Here is a 23,158-nt window from a genome sequence, read left to right as displayed (position 1 = left end):
TTGCAGTACACAGTGAAATGAGACAACGTTTCTCCAGGATCATGGTGCTACATAAAACAAAGACAGGGCTAAGGACATGTAAGTAGTCTTAGCCACATAAAGTGCAACTGTGCAACCTGGTGCAAACAGTGCAGGACAAGACAAGCAAGACAGTGCAGGACAAAAGACAGTGCAGGACAAAAGACAGTGCAGACATTAAGTTACAAGACAATACAAAAAGTACAAAAAATGCAATACACAAAAGACAATAAACAGTAACAGAAACAGCGCCGACCGACCGGTGTAAATACTGAATGTTCAAACAATATTTTGTGCAGTAAAAGAATGAACAGCAGCAGGTTCTTAGCAGCAGGTCCTTTGGATTATATATGGAGTTGTGCAAAAAACAGCAGATGACTGAGATATTGTCCAATATGTGCAAAAACAGCAGAAAAGTGTGCAAAACAGTGTGTGTGTTTTGTGAGGGTCTGTGCAGTCCATACAGATGATGTGTGTGTATGTTGTGCTCAGTATAGTACAGTTCGGTTATTGAGAAGTCTGATGGCTTGTGGGAAGAAACTGTTACGCAGTCTGGTCGTGAGGGCCCGAATGCTTCGGTACCTTTTTCCAGACGGCAGGAGGGTGAAGAGTGTGTGTGAGGGGTGTGTGGGGTCATCGACAATGCTGTTGCCTTTGCGGACGCAGATGTGGTGTAAGTGTCCATGATAGAGGGAAGAGAGACCCCAATGATCTTCTCCGCTGTCCTCACTATCCGCTGCAGGGTTTTGCGATCCGAGATCGTACAGTTCCCAAACCAGACAGTGATGCAGCTGCTCAGGATGCTCTCAATGGTCCCTCTGTAGAACATGGTCAGGGTTGGGGGAGGGAGATGTGCCTTTCTCAGCCTTCGGAGGAAGTAGAGACGCTGCTGGGCTTTCTTGGTGACGGCGCTGGTGTTGAGTGACCAGGTGAGGTTCTCCGCTAGATGAACACCCAGAAATTTGGTGCTCTTGACGATCTCTACAGATGATCCGTCGATGTTCAGCGGAGAGTGGTCGCTCTGTGCTCTCCTGAAGTCCACAACCATCTCTTTAGTTTTGTCCACATTCAGAGAAAGGTTGTTGGCTCTACACCAGGCAGTTAGTTGTTGCACCTCCTCCCTGTATGCTGACTCGTCGTTCTTGTTGATGAGACCCACCACGGTCGTGTCATCGGCGAACTTAATAATATGATTCGATCTGTGCATTGCTGCACAGTCGTGAGTCAGCAGAGTGAACAGCAGTGGACTGAGCACGCAGCCTTGAGGAGCTCCGTGTTCAGTGTGGTGGTGCTGGAGATGCTGTTCCCGATCCGGACTGACTGAGGTCTCCCAGTCAGGAAGTCCAGGATCCAGTTGCAGAGGGAGGTGTTTAGTCCCAGCAGGCTCAGCTTCCCAATCAGGTGCTGAGGGATGATTGTATTGAATGCTGAACTAAAGTCTATGAACAGCATTCGTACATAAGTGTCCTTATTGTCCAGATGGGTGAGGGCTAAGTGGAGGGCTGTGGTAATGGCATCGTCTGTGGAGCGGTTTGGACGATACGCAAACTGTAGGGGGTCAAGTGAGGGTGGTAGCTGGGTCTTGATGTGCCTCATGACGAGCTTCTCGAAGCACTTCATAACTATGGGTGTGAGTGCAACGGGACGATAGTCATTGAGGCAAGACACTGTAGACTTCTTTGGGACAGGAACGATGGTGGTAGTTTTGAGGCACATAGGAACAACGGCGCTGCTCAGGGAAATGTTGAAGATGTCCGTAAAGACATCCGCTAGCTGTTCCGCACATTCTCTGAGCACCCTGCCAGGAATGTTGTCTGGTCCAGCAGCCTTCCGTGGGTTAACTCTGCATAGAGATCTCCTCACGTCGGCCGTGGATAGACAGAGTACCTGGTCGTCGGGACGAGGGATGGTCTTCCTTGGTGTAACGTTGTTCTGTACCTCGAACCGAGCGTAGAACTCGTTCAACGCGTCTGGGAGGGAGGCGTCGCTATCACAAGCAGGTGAAGCTGTCTTGTAGTTTGTGATCGCCTGTATGCCCTGCCACATGCGCCGGGTGTCTCCGCTGTCCTGGAAGTGGCTGTGGATTGTCTGGGCATGTGCACGCTTTGCCTCTCTGATGGCTCGGGACAGTTTGGCCCTTGCTGTTCTTAGGGCCACCCTGTCCCCTGTTCTGAAGGCTAGGTCCCTAGACCTCAGCAGAGCACGCACAGTCATCCACGGCTTCTGGTTGGGGCGTGTAGTGATGGTCTTGGAGACGGTCACGTCATCAATGCACTTGCCGATGTAACTGGTCACTGCTGACGTGTACTCCTCCAAGTTGACGGAGTCGCCGTTGGTTGCAGCCTCCCTGAAGATATTCCAGTCAGTGCACTCAAAGCAGTCCTGAAGAGCAGAAGTGGCTCCTGCTGGCCAGGTTTTCACCTGCTTCAGAACCGGTTTTGAGCATCTGACGAGTGGTCTGTATGCAGGAATTAGCATAACAGTGATGTGGTCTGAGTAGCCGAGGTGGGGGCGGGGCTCCGCACGGTACGCGCCGGGAATGTTTGTGTAAACAAGATCCAGCGTGTTTTCACCTCTCGTAGCAAAGTCCACATGCTGCTGGAATTTAGGGAGCACTGACTTAAGATTTGCATGGTTGAAATCTCCGGCAATGATAAAAAGTCCGTCGGGGTGAACATTCTGTAGGTCGCTAATAGCTCCGTATAGCTCACTTAGCGCCTCTTTAGCATTAGCGCTAGGAGGAATGTAAACTCCGACAATGTAAACAGTAGTAAATTCCCGTGGTAAATAAAATGGTCTGCATCTAACAGTCACAAACTCTACTGACGATGAGCAGTAAGTAGAAACAAGCACAGAGTTCTTGCACCATTCCGTGTTGATATAAACACACACACCACCACCACCACGAGTCTTACCGCAAAGAGCTGCATTTCTGTCGGCTCTAAATGAAGTTAGCCCGTCCAGCTGAATGGCGGCGTCCGGAACTCTGTCGCTGAGCCACGTCTCCGTGAAAACAAACACACAGCAGTTTCTAACCTCTCTCCGTGTAGAGCGTTCGAGTCGGATGTAGTCCAGTTTATTGTCCAGGGAGCAAACGTTGGATAGTAGAATGGACGGGAGAGCCGGCCGGCTAGGGTTTGTTTTTAGCCTAGCACGGACGGCCGCTCGCTTACCGCGCTTCCGCTTCCTTGCGAACCGCTTTCGGCGTCCCCTCCCCTGGTCTCTGGTATCAGGCAACACCGGGGACTGGAGGCCTGGTCTCCGTAGCAAGCCGAGGTCACGAAGCCTAACCAGTACATCACTGTGCAGGTTGGTTGTTACACGATTTCTGTACTTTATTAGGTCCTGGTGTTTGTATACATGAACACCGCTGTCTCTGGCATCCATGTAGAAGCAATGGTCGGGCTCAAAACCATAAATAAAAACTTAAAAACGTAATTAGCACCGTATTGAATCCGGAGAGGCCGCTGCGTGCTACTGCCGCGCCGCCATCTTGGATCAGTATTATCAGTACTACTACTACTACTACTACTACTACTACTAATAATAATAATAATGGTGATCAGTACATCCATTTTTTATGTCATGGTAGCATTAAACTACATTTTCCCATCAGCCCCATTATGTCACATGTCCTAAACCTTATCACCTGTGTCTTACTCCATGTAATGAAGCCCCAAAGGCAGAACATGTGGGATCCATATACAGATTTTACGGAAAAATCCAGTAACAGCAAATCCAAAACACAATCCAGAATGTACAGTCAAAAAACATTCACTACAATAGAAGCAAAACCCACCTGCAAACAAATTCAAAAATAAGTGAGAAATTGTATTAGGAGAAACAAGCAGACTCGTACACTGTTCCAGCAGCTCCTATAGCTGCTGATGGCTTGGATAAAACGCGCACGCTTTACGCACACTAAAGACTTTTGTGGTAGAATTTAACTCGACTACTTTATTGAAAATAATGCAAGCATATTTACAATCCTTGAAGAAAGAAAATTGATATCCAGTGTGTTCTGTGTGATAAAAAGCTGTACATGTTCCCCCTTCCACCAAGCGAACTTCCTTTACCTGTAAGAAACACCTGTATTTAACCAGTGTTGTAATGTAACGAAGTAAAAATACTTCGTTACCGTACTTAAGTAGAAATTTCACGTATCTGTACTTTACTTCGCTATTTAAATTTGTCAACTTTCACTTTTACTCCACTACATTTTCTAGATAAAATGTATACTTTTACTCCGTTATATTTCCAATAAGCATCTTCGTTACTCGTTACTACAAAATAAAATCAGAAGAAATGCGTGCGACTGTAATAAGGGAGGTTTGGCGAATCACTGCTCCTAGATTACATTACGCTCCGCACGCTCTACGGAGAAGCACAGGCACGCGCAGCCAGAGCTGGAGGCATTTATAACGTTAATCGGCTGAAAGCCGCAAATACGGCGACCAAAAGCAGTGAAATTTCGCTATGCTTATTACCAGAGTTGTAGCACAAACAAAATATTAATGCAAACATTCCATTCAATACTAAATAAAAATAACATTTATTGATTTGGTCTTGAAGCCTGAGATAGGCACAGGCTCCCCGTGACCCGAGGTAGTTTGTGGATAAGCGGAAGAAAAAGAGTGAGTGAGTGCATTCATTGGACACACTGTTTGTAGAGAATGCACACATACATGAACTGATTTGATACGAGACTGGCATCATTACATCATGCATAAAATTTTGGTGTCCACTTTTGCCATTTAATAACACCATAACGTTGGCTTACTATGTAGTCATATAATATATAATATAAAACTCTTCTTGTTTTAAATTCTCATTAAAACCCCTAAAGGTGAAACCCTAGAACTGCCCCTGCTCTTATGCCTACCGAAAATCACTGAAATTGTACTTTTTACTTTTACTTCAAATACTTAAGTACATTTGATATCAGAAAATTACTTTTGATACTTAAGTACAGTAAATTTCAGATACTTTAAGACTTTTACTTGAGTAATATTCTAAAAGGCAACTTTCACTTCTACCAAAGTCTTTTTCTAGTACGATACTTGTACTTTTACTCAAGTATTGCTTTCTAGTACTTTATACAACACTGTATTTAACCCCTCTGTGCACACACTGCCCCCACCTGGTGACAGCCCAAAATGCATTTACAACATTGGCTCCTACATACACAGTTAAGCAAACAATGGCAACAATAGCAAGGGTCTGTATAGACACAATGGAGCATTACTTCTCACCAGCATTAGTGAGCATGCTGATTAAATGTCCATAGAAACCTAAAAAAAAACAATCTTGGCCCAGAAGTGGGTCAAAACTCAGGTGAGGATTCCCTCTGTCGGTTTAGAAGCAGGTTGTGAATAATTTAACATTTTTGAAGCAGAACATGGTTAGGTGTCATTCCATCCAGGTCATTGTCAACTGTTTGTTCTTATAAAACAGAGGAGAACGTGCCTTACCATAAGGGATCAACCTTTCCCACTCCACACCATGATGTGAAGCTCCTTGGAGGATGTAGGAACACTGGATACTGGATACCTACCAGATTGTGTCCATTGTTAGAAGGAATATGCACCACCTGACCACTTCTACAGTACATATAAATAGTCTTAGGGTTTTGATGTATGAGTTTGCATGAGCCATTTCTAGATTCACTGCTCTACTCAACATGGAAATAAATATGATACCTTAACATTTAACTAGTCTTCTCCCTCTTCTGGTCACAATAATCCAAAATCTACACCCACATAAATGAAATTGACAAGTTCAGCTTCAAGTCTCTCTTCATAGGTCTGCCATTTTCTGTTATCTACTGTTATCTACACATTTAGATATAACTTTACTAGCTGCAGAGCTGGCAGTGGTGATCCAGAATTTTTTTCTAAGCCGAGAGAGAATAGGATTTCTTTCCCTATGTCCCAGCTTTTCATGTTTATGTTGTGCTCAAAAGTTTGCCTAACCTGAAAGAACTTATTACACATTGCCATTTATTTGAAAAATATGACTGATAATGCAAAATAATATCACACAGTTGTTTGACTCCTTTTTAAAACCTAGTGATTACTGAAATCAACTAAAGAACCCTGATGAAAAGTTTATATATCCTTGAATGTTTGGCCACATTATAAACATTAAAATGGCTGTTAAAGGTACGTTTCCACACCAGTGACTCAATGTAATTAGTGTTTGTGAATAAATAGTCGGTCAGTTTCTCAGCTCATGAGGTGATGTACTGACTTGGCTGGATACTGCACCATGGGGAAGACAAGATAACTACCAGTGGACCTGCATAATAAGGTAGTTGAACTTTATAAAGCAGGAAAAGGATATAAAAAGATCTCTCAACACTTTAAAATGCCAGTCAGTACTTTTCAAACTCTGATAAAGAGGTGGAAATTAAGAGGTTCTGTTGATACTAAGCCATTGTCAGGTAGACCAAAGAGTTCACCCATTACACACAGAAAATCTTGATCTGGAACTGCAATTGATTAATTAATTCAAAAGCAACATCAAACAAATCAATTAAAACCAACAATCTGGAACCAGTCTTAAAAACACAGATAATTACTAACATCCATCCTGTTTTAGGGTGCCCTAAGGTCAAAATAAAAGTCCCCCTTTCCTCACTCTAGGAGGTTTCTGCCCCAAACATAAAAGTGCCACAAAGAAAAGGGTTAAGGGCTTTGCTCAGGGGCCCAACAGTGGCAGCCTGGTGGATGTGGGAATCATACTAACAACATCCAGATTGGTAGTCCATCACCTAAACCACTAATCTACCACATCCTCCAATAGGCTACCACATCCCATTCACATTACGTATTGAAAAACAGAGACCTGGGGAAGAGAGATCGGGTCTGTGTGCTGCTGCACAAGATAGACAGAATGATTGAGAACAATGGAGGAAGCAGTAAGATGTTTGAGGATGTAAAAATCTGAAAGGAGGAGGAGAAGAATGGAAGAGAAAACAGGATGAAGAGAATGAAAGAACAACAAAAACAAACAAAACAAGAAGCAAGACAAGATACTGTTGCTGCTTCTGGAGCAGCTGGAAGTGCAGGTGCTGTTGCAGCAGGAGGTGCAGTTGCTGGTGCAGCTGGAGGTGTTGGCAGTGGTGGTGCTGCTGCTATTGCTAGTATTGCTGTTACTGCCGCTAGTGGTAGTGCCTTTACTATTGTGGCTATTGTTGCTGTTGTTGCTTGTTTCAAAATTTATAAAGGAGTACAGGATATTTTTTTTTTATAGTTTTTGGTGCAATTGTCGGGGCAGTTGTTGGCTGGGCAGTTGGCAGTTTAATGGGATATGACATACTTGGTAAAGTTTTGTGTACATTTGGTGGTGTTACTGCTTGTGTTGGTTATCTGGCTCATTCAAAAAGGAAAAAGTAGTACATAAGCTGAAGCTATGGAGAGTTCATACTGTCACTATAACAGCATGTTGACCTGCGTCAGGAGCTGCACATGCTGAAATGTTAATTCCATGTTAACTTATTAACTCAATTTTCATGGATGATCCTCAACACAACAGTATGAGGGGTGTTATTTTAGTATAAAAGGGATATTGTATAAAAGGAATGAAACACTTAGACATGCTGGTATAAAATATTATACTGAGGTGTTAACAGTAACTATTTCATTAATGACAGTCTTATGTAATGACCACATAATTTAATGGCTATGTTTCGAGGTGATCTGATGTAGTCTCGTATGGTTAAATGCCTACTGATCTGTCCGTGTGCTCTGAAAGTTCTGAAAGCAAAATCTATATTTGCTGACCTGTTGTATGTGTTGCTGGAGGCAGAGCTTCTGCGTGGGGCTTAGATACAATGAGGTGGGGCAAGAGGAGCGTTTGAGGGGAACTGACACTCCTTTAATCTCCAACAGGGCCTTTCGATTGCGGATAGCATCCAACTGCTCCTTTACTGTGCTGTAGCACTGGTTCAGAATGTTTGCCAATGGGTCCTCATACCTCCACACGCACACAGGTAAGAGAGAGACAGAGAGAGAGAGACTTTTTGACTTTTATGCTTTATTTGCATCATAAACACTTTATTCTATCATAAAAATTCATTGTGACTTAATAAATAAATAAACTAATACGTAAATATGTGTTAAGATGGTTTCATAATTCAGTAAAACATGGTTGATTAGTTAAACTCTGGTGCAAAGTTTAGTTCATCTTCCTCAACGGTGCACAAAACACTCTCCCAACACCACAGACATTTAAACACATTCACATCATTCATACTTCTGTAAAAATTAAAATCAATAAAAATTCTTGATTTTATCAGCCTTTTTAGTATCATTGTGTCCTCACAGTCAGTGTTTTGTGCAATCTGGTTTTTCCGGCTCAGGTATACTGCCATCTTTGCTTGACCGATGATATACTATATGTAATTCATTTTTGTCCATGTGGATATTTAAGTATGTAGCTTAGACCCAGTATGGACAGCATATACATTTTAGACATTGTGTAGAAAACGTTAGCAGATGTGCTGTGTGTGTGTGTGTGTGTGTGTGAGAGAGAGAGAGAGAGAGAGAGAGAGAGAGAGAGAGAGAGAGAGAGAGAGAGAGAGAGAGAGAGACGGTGAAAGAGAGAGACAGAGACAAGTAATGAAAAAGAAGGAGATGAACCTCAAAGAAATTTCAGCCCATACTAAATCCCAGTGTGTGTATCAGACCTACCTGGTAAGAGTCCATGCAGTCAGAACCAATAGCCAGCTCCTCATCCACAGCGTGAAGTTTCTCCATGAATCTGCAATCAGTCTGGAGTCGTGGAGGCTCCGGGCCCTGGTGTGCCCATGCTGTGACCTGCAGGAGATCTGGGTAAAAATATTACACTGTTATTATCACTTTGTCTAAGACAAAGTTTTTACTGTGTGTGTTTGTGTGTGCACATGTGCTACCTGTCTGGGGCTGTTTTCAGCAGTTTCAGCAGTTTTCCACCTCACATTCGCTGTAGGATCTGTTAAGGTTTAGTCGACTGCCGTGTGGTGATGATGCTGTACTCTCCAAATCACTTTCCAGAAGTGTCTACAACACACACACACACCTCCTCAGTTTGATACATATTGATTTGATAAATTAGAGGTCTTTTCGAATATAAACAATAATTGTGTCTTTCATCCTCGGCTGTCTCATCCTCCTCCTCTTCATCAGGGTGGTACTCTTCATCAGACGAATCTTCCTCCTCTAATGGAATGTCAAAACAAATAACCACCACACAAATAACACTGTTTTAGTTGTTCACTTATTTTTTGTTTTAGAGCTATAGAAATGATCCAGTATGAAGGTGTACAGTGTTGGAGAAATCTACAAATTTAAAACTGGTCATTTTAAGGAATATGATTATGTCTAGTACAGAAACACTTCTTCATATTACAAACTGCACGTTTAATAAAAAGCTTTTTTAGTAACTAAATAATTATCCATTTCTGACACAGTGTAATAAACCATCTCTCTGCCTCTGATACTGATGCAGCATCAAGATACACAACTGACAAATAAAAATGATTTTAAAGGAGACAAAATGGCAAACGCACCACTCCTTTCTCCACAACCTCCTTCAACTTAGAGCGAGTCATCTTAGGCTCCTGGGAGAGTCAGGCAAAGAAACAGACACGAGCAGTGATTAGGTCCAATCCCAAACCCGTATAGAGCATTGATACAGTCCCTGAGCCACAGATACTCACAAACACAGGAACGGGTTCGGTCTCATTGAAGGCGGCTTTCATCATTGCCACGACATGCTCGTTGGTAATCACCTCCCGCGGGGGTGAAGATGTCAATCACAGATCTCCATAAATGAAAGATAAGAATTGATATGAATAGCTTCACACTCACGTGTATAATACTGCGCACGTTAGCTGAGGTCAGGTTATGTTGACGTGACTTGTTCTCCAGCTCCCTGTCCAGGGGCCTGTTGCACAAAACAAGGATAAGGGATTAAGCCGGAATATCTTGGTGATCCTTGCTCAATTTATCCGTGATCACTGAAGCTGGATTATGGGGCGGTACAATGTTATGGTATAAATTACCATGGAGATTTATTCTGTGGAGCTAGCCTGCTCCAGACCAGGCCAAGTACTAGGATCTATTTAATCTCATCCCTTATCTCAGTCAGCAGTCACCACAAACGTAAACCAATAGTTATTCCACTGCCCACTATACATTGTTATCACATATAACTAGACCCACTGTCATTATTTAAACATTTGTGATCATTAATTTCAATCATTTTTGGATAAATGATCATTTTTAGATGATGTTGCTATCATTAAATAATTTACAGTTTCCAAATAGTCTATAAGGCTATATATAAAATGATAGAATATTAGGGCCACAGAGGGAAAAAAAAGAAAATGAAGAGAAAAGAGAATGAAGTCTTTAATAATATTGTAGCCCGTCATTTTAGAGTAGGACAGTTGTTAAAATGACAGCTGTGGGGCATTCGTGTAATTGTTCTTCAGTATGGTTTCACAAACAAGGACATACATTAAGTAGTGTTTACAATACATTAAATACATCAGCACATTGTCATAAGTATCAGGACTGTAAAAAGAATATGCATGTTTTCTGCAGAAAGAAAGAGCCTCATAAATTTATGACTTTTTCCTTCTTCCTTAGTGTGGCCCTAATACTCTGTCGTATAAAATACACATTCCATATAAATATAAAAACACAAAGTGTAACATTATGTTCCTTTATTGAATAAGGATAAAACAAAGTCACACAGGATACAAAAGGATAAATACACGTTCAAAAAGAACGGTATATAACACACCCGCATGTCTGCACACTGAAATAAATGCAGGACAAATCCATACACATCAACTGAACAGACAAATGAATGGATGCAGTAGCCTCCCTCAGTATACAGTATACTGTACACACGGTATACAGCACAAACATCATAAGAGGCCAAACCAATTTATATAATATAATATATATATATATAAAATGAGAGAACACAAAAAACCCCAAATTCTTCTGCCACCGCAGAATAACCAAAAATTGAAAGCACACATACTAACTAAAATCATTCAACACATATTGGTCCCTCGGCAGCCGACCAATGTCGTCATCAGGGAAGATTGCCAGATTGTCCCAGTCCATGGCTGGTGGCACTCTGGGGGCCCACCCACACACACACACACACAAAGAGACGCTTCCTTTATCACACAAGAACATTCAATGGAGTCAGTGAGCAAGCGACCTTGGGTCTTTTGAATGGCGCTATATAAATTAAAGTGATTATTATTAGCTCATCTATTTATTCAATTTTATTTTTATAGCACTTTTCACAATTGTTTCATTGTTTCAAAGCAGCTTTACATTAATAAAAGCAGGAGAACAGAGAAAAATCGGTGGACAACATAAGAAGCAGAGTATAACGGTTAAGATTAAACCATACTAGTGAACGTAGTAATAATGTAAGGCTTTGATAATTTATACAGTGTGATGGAGTTACTTTACACAACTTCACTCATATCTGCATCCATTTCAATTAAAAATTCAAATGTTTCATAATCAGAGTACAACTGCGTTTTAGGAGATGTGAATTAACTATTTGGATTGTAGTTTTTAGCGGAGCGGTGAGTGTTATTGTGCATTACTTGCGCATTCAGGCGGTCTGCAATACTTTGCCACGCTTTTTCTCTTTGCTTTATCACTGTGGCGGTGTTGCCTTTCTTCTTAATTATTTCTTTTACCTCCCCGTATGCCTCCATGAGGATTTGTGCTTCCGACGGGGAAAAGTACGCCGCTCTTGTTGCCATGGTGAATCTGTGATTGGTGGCGGGTCTGTTTGAGTGAGCCGTGAGCGCGCACATATCCAGGATTGGTTACACCTGGCTTGATGAACCGTGTCTGCTCATCCTGGCTTGGTCTTTGTGCAACTAATTAAACCTGTACGCACGTGTTTTGGATTCATTGAGCTCAGCTCAGGCATTTATCCTGGATGTCTTAATTCTACTTTTCTGCAACAGGCCCTAGATCTCGGTCAAGCTCCACCTCCGGCTGGAGTTCATCCTCCTCCTGCTGGAGCCCTGTTTCGCTCATCTATCGTTTCCTCTTCACACCTCCTTTGGCTTTCCCACTTTACCATCGCTGCCTCGCTCTTACATCCGAGCAGATGCTTTGCGTTCCCTTATGTTTCTTTGCAAATGGTAATTTTGTGTATAACAACATGGATGTAGAACATATTAGTAAGGCTACTGTTTGCAGAGCAGTTAGGAGTTATTGACTCGGGAAACTCCAATCTGTGAATATGGGCTCCTTCAGTTCTCTCCAGCGCTGGAAAGCTGATCCTAACACGTCCTACTTCTTGCCTTATCGTAAGCCTTTCTTCGCTTTCTTTCTTTGTTTTTATCCACCATGTCGATGTTAAAACCGCTTTCTGCTAATGTCACACATGCGCACTGAACACTCTCTCCGCCCCTATTGACAAGCCCCGCCCCTTTCAGATATTGCCTCCATGCTTATCTGATTCTGACGACGACACTAAAGTAACCAATACAGCGTGGATTCAAACTTGATTGACAGGTCTGTTTCAACGAAAATTGGCCTTACCGGCCAGCCACACGATGTCGCAAGCGGTTTTTGCAAGCAGAGGAGAGGTTGGAAAAGGACTCGAATCAATGCACACACGCGAGATACAGTAGTTCGGGTCTTCTCGGGTCCGTTCGTTAAAAACACATTCATTTTAAATTACCCGAGACCCGATGCCGCTATTATTATACCCGACCCGTGTACACGTGAAACTTTTATTAGACCTCGGGTTTTCGGATCTCCCAGCCAAAGCCTAATTTAGTACCAGTTCTTTCTTTTTCGACAGCCAAAGCACCGGCACTGAACCAGGAAAAATGGTTCTTAAGTAGCATAAAAACGTTGCTGGTCTACACTTAAAAACCGCTTGTGTCAGGAGCTGGGGGCGGGGTTACTGTTAGATAATGTACCTTAAGTATACTAATGTTTAATACACTTTTACTTTACCGCAATATGACAATTATCAGCACACATGAATCATGGGCGTACATATAATTTAAGTGGGGAGGGGGTGCATGAAGTATGAAATATGATTTCATGCAACAAATGCTTTTATCATTATTATTGTAGCATAATTATGGTTATTTTCAAAGTGACTGCTCTATGTATAAAAACAACAAGACGGCTTTGGCGTGTTAGTTGCAGTGCACTATACAACAAGCTATTGTTAACAAGACAAGTAATATTTTAATCGCTAATATAACAGATTCATGGAAAATCACATCAGTATTCAGCATTTTTGCCGCAACTAATTTAGGAATGAGTCTGCATCTACATTAAACTACATTAAAGAGAATCGCTTTATTTAAAATGAATAAAACCCCCTACTTAAGATTAATTGAGCCGCAGCCACACACCTGACTCGTAGGTGAGATGAACTGGGAAAGCAGGCAGTGGGTCAAACCACTGTGAGGAAGGGGAGGGGAACCTCAACTGTTTCTAAATGCATTTTTTGCGTTTGTTTTGTTTTCTACTTACACAATTATTTAGGTATACATACATATATTTTTCACAATAGAGAGTGCGATATTTTTTAAGTAAATTTTCCGTCCCCCCCGGGGTTTATGCACATGATGGTAGGTAGCTACATACTATGGCTAACTGTTTTTCTGTGTTAATGATAAAATAAATGTACTTTCTCGATTACAACCTGCGTTTATATAAATTACATGGAGCGGCACGTACACGTTGGATTCGCCGGGTTTGGATGCCAATGTAGGTTCACAAAGCCATGAGCATTAACAGTAAAGCAACATCCGCCAATGTTGTTGTGTTTGCCCCTGCTGCGCTAACGTTGCTGGGAAAAGTGACACGTATACAGTGACGTCAGACTCTGCTCTATAGCCGATGGAAAGGCAACCCAGAAGGTTCGCCAGTGGAACCAAATTTGAACCAGAACCCGGTTCTTTTTGGTGGAAAGGGAACATTAAAAGTGGACCTGTGAAGACCTCGACTTTCCACTGATGCAGTGTTCCCTGGATATATTGAGTGACAGATATCTCTTCCAATCAGCGGTAAGAATTCCATTTACAACCTATACCTATATAATCCAAGCTACGAACTATATATTCTCCCGTTTTTTATGAATAGTCGTTGTGTTTTCTGAATTGTTATATTGTTTTCTGATTTGTTATTATGCTTTGGGATTTTTTTGTTTTCTGATTTGCTATTTTATATAATAATTTCACACTTATATTTTAGATAATAAAATCACACTTCTCTGCCACTGTAGTAGAAACCCTATTGCTAAGAGAAACCAAAAGTTTTCCAACTTTTCCAACTCCTCGTTCACAAGGCGACTTTCAAAAGAGCAAAACATTTTGTCTGCAATCTTTTCTCACAAGGTAGGTTACAATTTAATCCTTTTATTAATGATTCAAAACTTTAATACGTGTTAATAATAAATAATGGAAGACTGCACGTAAAAAATGAAGAAAAATCACAGAAATAAACCGCAGCACAGAAAAAGCTGGAATACACATCAGTCTAAATAACACACCAGAAATAAAGAATGTAAAATAAAAGGAAATAGCGTATTAAGGAAACAAATAAAAGGTAGTATGTAACGGCCACTGTTTAGTGATAAATGCATGGGCACAGCCCAATAACACAGGAAGTCAGGGGGTGATGATGCAGCAGGATTTGATGTATACCTCCCTCTTAGTGCTGGTTGAGGTGCAGTATGACGAGTGATAAGAACTTTGAGGTAAGAGGGAGCTGCTCTGTTTTTGGCTTTGTGAATCTGATGTGTTCAGTTAGAGGAGCCAGTGGAGTGGTATGTGAGAACATAGGCAGGTTGAAAACAAGTCGTGCACCTGCAAGTCGTGGCATAATGGTTAGAGAGTCTGACTTGTAACCTGAAGGTTGTGGGTTCGAGTCTCGGACCGGCCACGACTGAGGTGCCCTTGAGCAAGGCACCGAACCCCCCCCCCAACTGCTCCCTGGGCGCCGCAGCATAAATGGATGCCCACTGCTCCGGGTGTGTGTTCACGGTGTGTGTGTTCACTGCTGTTTGTGCACTTTGGATGGGTTAAATGCAGAGAACGAATTCTGAGTCTGGGTCACCGTACTTAGCCGTATGTCACAGACAATGCAGACAATGCAGACAAAAATGGCCAAATCCTTCTGATGTTGTGAGAAACCAAAGAAACCGGCATGAGCATGTCACATTAGCAACAGTATATTACTTAAGTTTTAACAATGGAAAGGATTCAAACCTTTCATGTGTCCTCATAATGTAATGTAATGCAATGCAATGTCTATACAGTTTAGTATTGCTCTAAACCATGTATCAAACACAATAGTAATGAAACAGACCACAGTAAGCATTGCACAACATTTTAATGCTATGTAGAAATTACAGAACAGAAGATATTAGCATGCTCCATAAATAAACAAAATACTTGGTGGAACAACACAAACACACAGAGAAATGAACTCATACTACCAGGTACAATGCTCCGTGTGCTTGGCACCAAAGTATAAGATTCATGACATAGCCCTGCATTTAAGCTACTGTTCCTGCACCACTATGTCCCCTGTGGGTTAAATGCTCTCTCCAGCTACAAGGTGAGAGTTACAGTTTTAATCCTAGTTATCATTGGATGACCAAAGGCCACATAGGTTGCTGTGTTCAGCTTGGCTTGAGAGTTTGCCATGTCATGCAGCTTGATTAACATAAATCCTCCTTTTTTTCTCCTATGAAACAGATTATTATTCAACATCATAAGAGTGGAATATTAATGATAATTTAGTCATTTTAATTCACTCTTATGATGTTGAAGGAAGACTGATTTGAACTGTAATTGTTGCTAACAAAACTCAAGGCTAGTGTCTTGGCAAACTAGCGCACACACACCTTGGGAATTGGGAACTGTTCTTAGGTATTGGTGCTTACTGTAATGCGAGCATTAAAAGGCATTTAAACAGATTTGATAAACATTTAATCCTAGTCTCCTGGGTTTTTGCTTAGGTTTTTCTCTCTGCATCTTATGCTTAAGTAAAGCTAGATTTGCTGGTAAAAAACAATTCCCCTAGAATTATGATGTTATTATAACACACACTGAAGCAAGAACTGGGAAATAATCTTATTTTCTATAAAGAACAAGCAGTACAATAAATACTCAATAAAAATGAGTAATAGGTGAAGCAACCATCAGTGAGCTCCAGTGAGAGGAGTTATTTGTATTTGTTTGTACTTGTATTTTATAATATTTGTTAATTAAATAGGAGTCATTACCTCATTAAATGCATTTTTTTGTGTTTTCAGTTTCTTTTCACTGCAGTGATCAGCTATAGAGATTATCTACAAAGTGAAGATGAATCACACAAATGAGACGCTACCTTTTCAGAAGTCTGAATCGTCACAAAACACCACCCAAGGAGACCAGTTACAGAGAGCAAATGTAGACGAACCCATTAAAAATAACAAGTTTTTATGTGAGCTTGTACAGGAGTGTGGAGGTGGATATTATGTATTCAAAAACAAAGACCTGGGGAACAAAGATAAGGTCTGTGTGCTGCTGCAGAAAATAGACAGAATGATTGAGAACAATGGAGGAAACAGTAAGACATTTGACGAAGCAAAAAAAATCCGACAGGAGGAGGAGAAAAATGGAGGAGACAACAGAATGGAGAGAATGGAGGAAGAACAAAAACAAAAAAAAGAAGAACCAAGACAAGATACTGTTGCTGCTGGTGGTTCTGCTGCTGCTAGTGCTAATGTTGGTGCTCTTTTTGGTACCACTGCTGGTGCTGGTAGTGGTGGTGCTTCTGGTACAGGTGGTGGTGCTACTGCTGGTGGTGCTACTGTTGGTGCTGGTAGTGCTGCTACTGCTGGTGCTGGTAGTGGTGCTGCTGGAGGTACTGGTAGTGGTGATGCTTCTGGTACAGGTGGTGGTGCTTCTGCTGGTGCTGGTAGTGATGGTGCTGGTAGGGGTGCTGCTGCTGGTACAGGTGGTGGTGCTACTGCTGGTGCTGGTAGTGGTGCTGCTGGAGGTGCTGGTAGTGGTGATGCTTCTGGTACACATGATGGTGCTACTGCTGGTGCTGGTAGTGGTGCTGCTGGAGGTGCTGGTGGTGGTGCTGCTGCTGCTACAGGTGGTGGTGTTACTGCTGGTGCTGGTAGTGGTGGTGCTGCTTCTGGTACAGGTGGTAGTGGTGCTGCTGGAGGTGCTGGCAGTGGCGCTATTGCTGCTGCTGCTGGTGCAACTGCTGTTCCAGCTGGAGGTGCAGCTGGAGGTGCAGCTTCTGGTGGAGCTGGAAGTGATGCAACTGATGCTGCTGGAGGTGCTGGCGGTGGTGCTGCTGGAGGTGCTGGCGGTGGTGCTACTGCTGCTGGTTCAACTGCTGCTGCAGCTGCTGGTGGAGCTGGAAGTGCTGCTGCTGGAGGTTCTGCTGCTGGTGCTGCTGCTGGTTGGTCTTCAGGTTGACGTGCCGTTGCTAGTATTGCTGCTGCTACTGCAGCTGGTGGTAGTGTCTTTACTATTGTTGCTGTTGTTGCTTATTTTGTTTTGAAATTTATAAAGGAGTACAGTATATATCTTTTCATAGTTTTTGGTGCAATTGTCAGGACAGTTAGCTGGGCAATTGGCAGTTTAATGGGATATGGCATACTTGGTAAAGTTCTGTGTACATTTGGTGGCGTTACTGCTTGTGTTGGTTATCTGGTTGATTCAAAAAGAAAAAAAGTAGTACATAAGCTGAAGCTATGGACAGTATACTGTCACTATTAAGTGTTTCCTAAGCTTTCTTAATGGATATTAAGCACTTATTCAGCCATTTGCTAATTAACATTAACAAGTAAAGTTGATTTTTATATCATATATGTTTGCTTATTTGAAATCTTGTACATCTCATTTATTAAAGGTTCATGTATTATTCAGATTTCACATACATAGATATTATTTGCTCTAAAACAATATTACAAACAATGGCTAATTTACCTGTAAAGCTGTTCATACAATCATGCTTACCTGTAATAAAATTTAGACAAGTGTTTTTGCAAAATTATTGTTTTGCACATGATGATTATGATGTGTTTCTCTATAACTACAGTCCAGTGTGTGTGTATGTGTGTGTGTATGTGTGTGTATATATATATATATATATATATAATGTGTGTGTGTGTGTGTGTGTGTATATATATGTGTGTGTATATATATGTGTGTGTGTGTATGTATATATATATATATATATATATATATATATATATATATAATTAGAATTAGAATTATTTAATAATTATTTTTTGTAATTAATGTCAATTTAATTGTATTCATCCCATATACAGTGTATCTGCATTCATTCAATATTCACTCTTTAAGCACTTTATTAGGAAAACTGCACTAAAAGTGGGTAGTTGGATCATAACTAATCTGTTATGGTCTCCAAATAATTACATTTTTGATTCGTCTGTCATCTGTCCAAAGCACATTATTCCATTATTATTAAACCACATTATTATGGCCTTTGTCACTGTGTTCATTCACAAACTTCTTAAACAGCAAAGGTTTCCTCCTTATGCACCTCGCATGATAAAGTTGTGTAGTCTCTTTCTGATTCATGCACTTTGATATACACTGTAGCCAGAGCTTGCTGTTGGTCCCGTGATGATATATGAGACTTTTTTTTAATCATCTTGAGGTCTGTTCTTGGGGTGAATTTGCTCGGATGGCCTGACATGGCCATGTTAGTAGTTTTAAATGTTTTTGTAAATGAGTTTCAGACAGTGGAATGGCTGATTACAAATTATTTTGAGATCTTCTTATATCCCTGAAGGCCTCAGCGAGCTCTTTGGATCTCACTGTGGTGATACCTCTCACATCAACAATTAAGAGTAAACCAACTAAATGTCTGAGGTTTAAATAAGACAAGCCTTCTTCAAAATGCTCTGTAACAATGTTCTAATAATTTGCAACTGATGTGATACACCTGTAGGTCATTTTAACCAAGTTATATACAAATAATTGTGCCCTTACTTTTCCTCACAAGAATGGTGATAATTTTAAATTACATTTCACAGATGATTAAAATTCAATTCAAGTTTATTTGTATAGCGCTTTTTACAATAGACATTGTCTCAAAGTAGCTTTACAGAACATAAACACAGAGCAGAAGGTAAACATAATTAATGATAAAGGAAATAACGAATAATAAAAGAAATAAGAATTAACAGAATAAAAATTCTAGATTATTATTAGATGTATATAGTTCACAGTGTGTATGTATTTATTCCCCTATGAGCAAGTCTGAGATGACTCAGGCAGCAGTGGCAAGGAAAAACTCCCTTAAATTGGTAAAGGAAGAAACCTTGAGAGGAACCGGACTCAAGGGGGAACCCATCCTCATATGGGTGACACTGGGGGTGTGATTGTAATATACAGTCAGTTAAATGTTGTATTGGTGTGAGGTTCAAGGAATTCTGATCTCCTGAGTACCACAGAGTCTAACTGGAGATGTCTCAGGATTCTTAAAGTCGGCCTCGGCTCAGTGGACGTCCAAAGGCTTCGTCCCACAGAGGACGTTGGGAGCTGGTACAGTGTCTGGATGCCTCGGGATAGGTACAAAGAGAGAAGCAGTGGAAAGGGATTAACATATCTGCTGTTCATAAAAATGTGCTGGTCTGATGTACTGGTGCATGATATTATGGGATGTATTATGTGTACGCCTGACTGAAGAGATGAGTTTTTAATCTACATTTAAACTGGGAAAGTGTGTCTGCGCCCCGAACACTATCAGGAAGACTATTCCAAAGTTTGGGAGCTAAATAAGAAAATGCTCTACCACCTTTAGTAGACTTAGATATTCTGGGAACTACCAGAAGCCCTGAGTTTTGTGATCTCAGAGAGCGTGAAGGATTGTAACGTGTTAGAAGACTAGTTAGATACATGGGAGCTAAACCATTAAGACTTTAAGAAAGACATTAAGAAAAAAAGACTTATGTTTGTTTTTTGATTGTTTAGTTATTCATTTAAATTCAATTCACATTTATTTGTACAGTGCTTTTAACATTGGACATTGTCTCAAAATTAATATTAGACTTGTATTTAAATGTGTTTGTATTTATCCCCAATGAACAAGCCTGAAGTGACTGAGGTGACTGTGGTGATGAAAAACTCCTTTAGATGGAAGAGGAAGAAACCTTGAGAGGAACCAGTGTCAAAAGGGAACTCATCTTTATTTGGGTGACACTGGAGTGTGTTATTATAAATTCTACAATCAGACAATTGTTTATTGATGAGGGGGTTGTTGTCCTCAAAGACCACATGCAGTTGGCATTTCCTCATAGAATGTCTGAGTACTTCATGAAGCAGAGTCCACCTGGAACTGGTACATGTCTAGATGGCTCAGGATCCTCACATGGTTGGCCTCATCGCAATGAAGGTCCGAATCTTAATGATACGAAAAACAAGTGAAGCTGGTACAAGCTCTGGATGCTCCAGGATGGTTAGAAAAAGAAGCAGTGGCTGAAAGCTCTACCGCCTTTAGTAGACTGATATTCTTTTTTACTCTCAATAAGAGGGTCTGCCAAATGCTGTAAATGTATATACATTTATAATATATACATTTATAATATATAAGCCCTATTATGACTTATATCTGGTGAAATTGATTAAACTTCCTACTGCCTCCCTGTACTATCTTGGCTCTTTCATCTTTTAAATACTCAGGTTTGGGTACAAATGGAGTCTAGACTTACAATTTTGCAGCTCAAATCAAACTTGTTGTTTCCTCACATATCTGTCCTGTGATATTTTAACTAGACTTTCTGTCTGTTAAAAATCTATCCCTTGAAAATATTTCAACATCCAAATTTATTTCATTTTGAACCTTTCAGTGAGCATTCCCTTTACACTTTTCAGAACTCTTTCACTGTTAACTGCTATGATCAAGTCATCAACCCGTATTTTTAAGATTAACATTTATGGCATTTGGCAGACATCCATTTCCATGTCCAAAAGTGACATACAAAAATATTTTTTCCTTTGTATACACATATTTATCAACTCGGTTCTGTGCAGAACTAATCTCAATTTTAAACACACACACACACACACACACACACACACATATATATATATAAAACATTGCATTCAAGTTTCTGCCTGATTGCATTTGACCATAGAGAAATTTCTCTAACCTGCATACAGTACTAGCTTTTCTCCTGTCTCTGACTTTTGGTCATATCCCTCTGGTTGTTCCATATAAATCTCAGTCAGCTGGTACATGCAAATAAGCTGTCTCAACATCCATCTAATTTAGGAAAAGGGTGAGCTGGCCTCCTCGTGGATCCTAGTGGGTTTCTTCTGATTACACTTTCAGCAACTTTACCCGTCTCAGTGCATTAAGTCTGTTCAGAGTCTCAGAATCATCACTTTGTATACCGTGACCTGGTACATTTTTCACATTTTCATCAACATTTCATTTAACATCACTGCTAGGATATGCATTCTGTGTGTGACTCAGATGTTTGTGTTTCCCTCCCAGTGCCAATTTGGTTGGATGAATAAGGTGCAGAAGTCTAATCATATTTATTGTTAACAATGCTTGAAAGTCTTGACTCCGTTCAGTTCAATTTTATTTGTAGAACACTTTTAACAATGGATAACAATTGAGTTGACAGTTTCCGGGACCTAGGTGTTCACATCACCCAGGACCAGTCCTGGTCCTTGTTTTATGCACAGTTCACTATATTAATTATGTATTCACCCTTAAATAAAAGAGTCTAACACACGCATATTCTTCTGTGCTTTCTTTACTTCACTTCATGTGTTGGCGCATCCTAATGACGTCAAATACACAGCTTGTAATCCTTATACTACATGGTATGTCACATCTTGCAGACCTTATATAACAATGGGTCAGTCTTTGCTCTCTTTGCCTTTTCCATGAGCTGTTTGGCCATCTTTACTGCAGACTCGGCTTTGCCGTTGCTTTGCGAATATGCCAGAGATGACATCACATGTCTAAATTCCCAAGCAGTGCTGAACTGTCTGAATTCCTGAGAGCCGTACTGTGGCCCGTTATCGGAGATTATTGTGTCTGGAATGCTGTGTCGTGCGAAATGGGCCTTTAACTTGTGTATCACTGCTCCTGAGCTAGTATCAGGGAGACAATCAATTTCCCAGAAGTTGGAGAAATAGTCAACTGTGATGAGATATGCTCTGTTGTTAAATGAGAATAAATCTGTTCCCACTTTTGCCCAAGGCCTCGTAGGAATGTCATGTGTACACATAGTCTCTTTCTGCTGTCGTACATCCATAGTTCTGCAAACAGCACATTTCTCGATGTATGCTCCAATAGCAGTACTCATCCCAGGCCAGTTTACACAGTCTCTTGCTCTGCGCAAGCCGCTTTCAATGCCTAAGTGTGATGCATGAATTCTCTCCACAATCTCGGTCCTCAGCTTTGCTGGTATTAGAGCTCTCTCTCCTCTAAAAATCACTCCATCTTGCACACTGAGCTCTTCTCTTACAGAAAAGAATTGTCTTGCCTCTTCTTCCAGCTGAGTTTTCTCTTCTGGACATCCCTGGACTATCACTTTCTGCAACGACTGAAATGTCTCATCCTTAGCAGTTTCTCTCTGTATCTTTTCTAGAATCCCTTCTGATATGGACATGGAAGTGCAGCATGTGGATTGTCTCAATTTCTGTCTCTACTGATCCCTCTGCAGCACACTCTGGTAGGTACACTCTGCTGAGAGTGTCTGCTAAATGCATTAGTTGACCAGGTACGTAGACAACATTAATGTCATATCGCTGTAGTCTCAAAAGCATTCTCTGCAATCTCTTATGTGCATTGAGCAATGGCTTTCTTACAATTGTCTCTAGGGGTTTGTGGTCTGAATGCACTTCTACTTTCCTGCCGTAGGTATACTGGTGGAATTTCTCCATTCTAAAAAGGATTGCCAGGCATTCTTTTTCTATTTGAGCATATCCTTTTTCTGTCGGTTTAAGGGCCCTGCTGCTATAAGCAACTGGTTGTCCAGCCTGCAAAAGTGCAGCACCCAGTCCTGACTCCGAGGATTCACACTGAAGAACAAGGTTGTCATCTGGGTTGTAGTACTTCGAAACAGGTGCTGAGGA

At 41.1% G+C, this 23,158-nt stretch overlaps 2 protein-coding genes and 1 long non-coding RNA gene across 6 annotated transcripts; 1 reads left to right on the top strand and 2 right to left on the bottom strand.

Annotated features, from left to right (window-relative positions):
- Window positions 1-8,713: 8,713 nt before the first annotated feature.
- Window positions 8,714-12,512, bottom strand: LOC113658994. The gene is made up of 4 exons (XR_007139884.1): window positions 9,719-12,512; window positions 9,569-9,619; window positions 8,933-9,218; window positions 8,714-8,848 (listed from the first exon to the last, which is right to left on the bottom strand). It is a non-coding gene; the product is annotated as an uncharacterized LOC113658994 (long non-coding RNA).
- Window positions 12,513-13,890: 1,378 nt separating this feature from the next.
- Window positions 13,891-18,179, top strand: LOC113658986. Of its 4 annotated transcripts, none has more exons than XM_047809811.1 (3): window positions 13,891-14,086; window positions 14,308-14,416; window positions 16,342-18,179. In XM_047809811.1, the coding sequence occupies exon 3, from the start codon at window positions 16,626-16,628 to the stop codon at window positions 17,586-17,588; it is 963 nt and encodes a 320-aa protein (XP_047665767.1). In that variant the 5' UTR covers window positions 13,891-14,086; window positions 14,308-14,416; window positions 16,342-16,625; the 3' UTR covers window positions 17,589-18,179. The 4 variants fall into 4 exon arrangements, with proteins under 4 accessions (XP_047665767.1, XP_027027317.1, XP_047665766.1 ...); XM_027171516.2 differs by having other exon boundaries at window positions 14,305-14,416; XM_047809810.1 differs by having other exon boundaries at window positions 14,274-14,416.
- Window positions 18,180-21,903: 3,724 nt separating this feature from the next.
- Window positions 21,904-22,692, bottom strand: LOC125140664 (uncharacterized protein K02A2.6-like). Its single transcript, XM_047809808.1, has one exon. It carries the CDS (start codon window positions 22,690-22,692, stop codon window positions 21,904-21,906), a length of 789 nt encoding a protein of 262 aa, XP_047665764.1.
- Window positions 22,693-23,158: the final 466 nt, after the last annotated feature.

Source organism: Tachysurus fulvidraco, unplaced genomic scaffold (assembly GCF_022655615.1).
Source record: "Tachysurus fulvidraco isolate hzauxx_2018 unplaced genomic scaffold, HZAU_PFXX_2.0 HiC_scaffold_51_np12, whole genome shotgun sequence".
Classification (NCBI taxonomy): domain Eukaryota; kingdom Metazoa; phylum Chordata; class Actinopteri; order Siluriformes; family Bagridae; genus Tachysurus; species Tachysurus fulvidraco.
The sequence above is the reverse complement of the archived record's forward strand: the minus strand, read 5'-3'. Positions and strand labels throughout refer to the sequence as shown.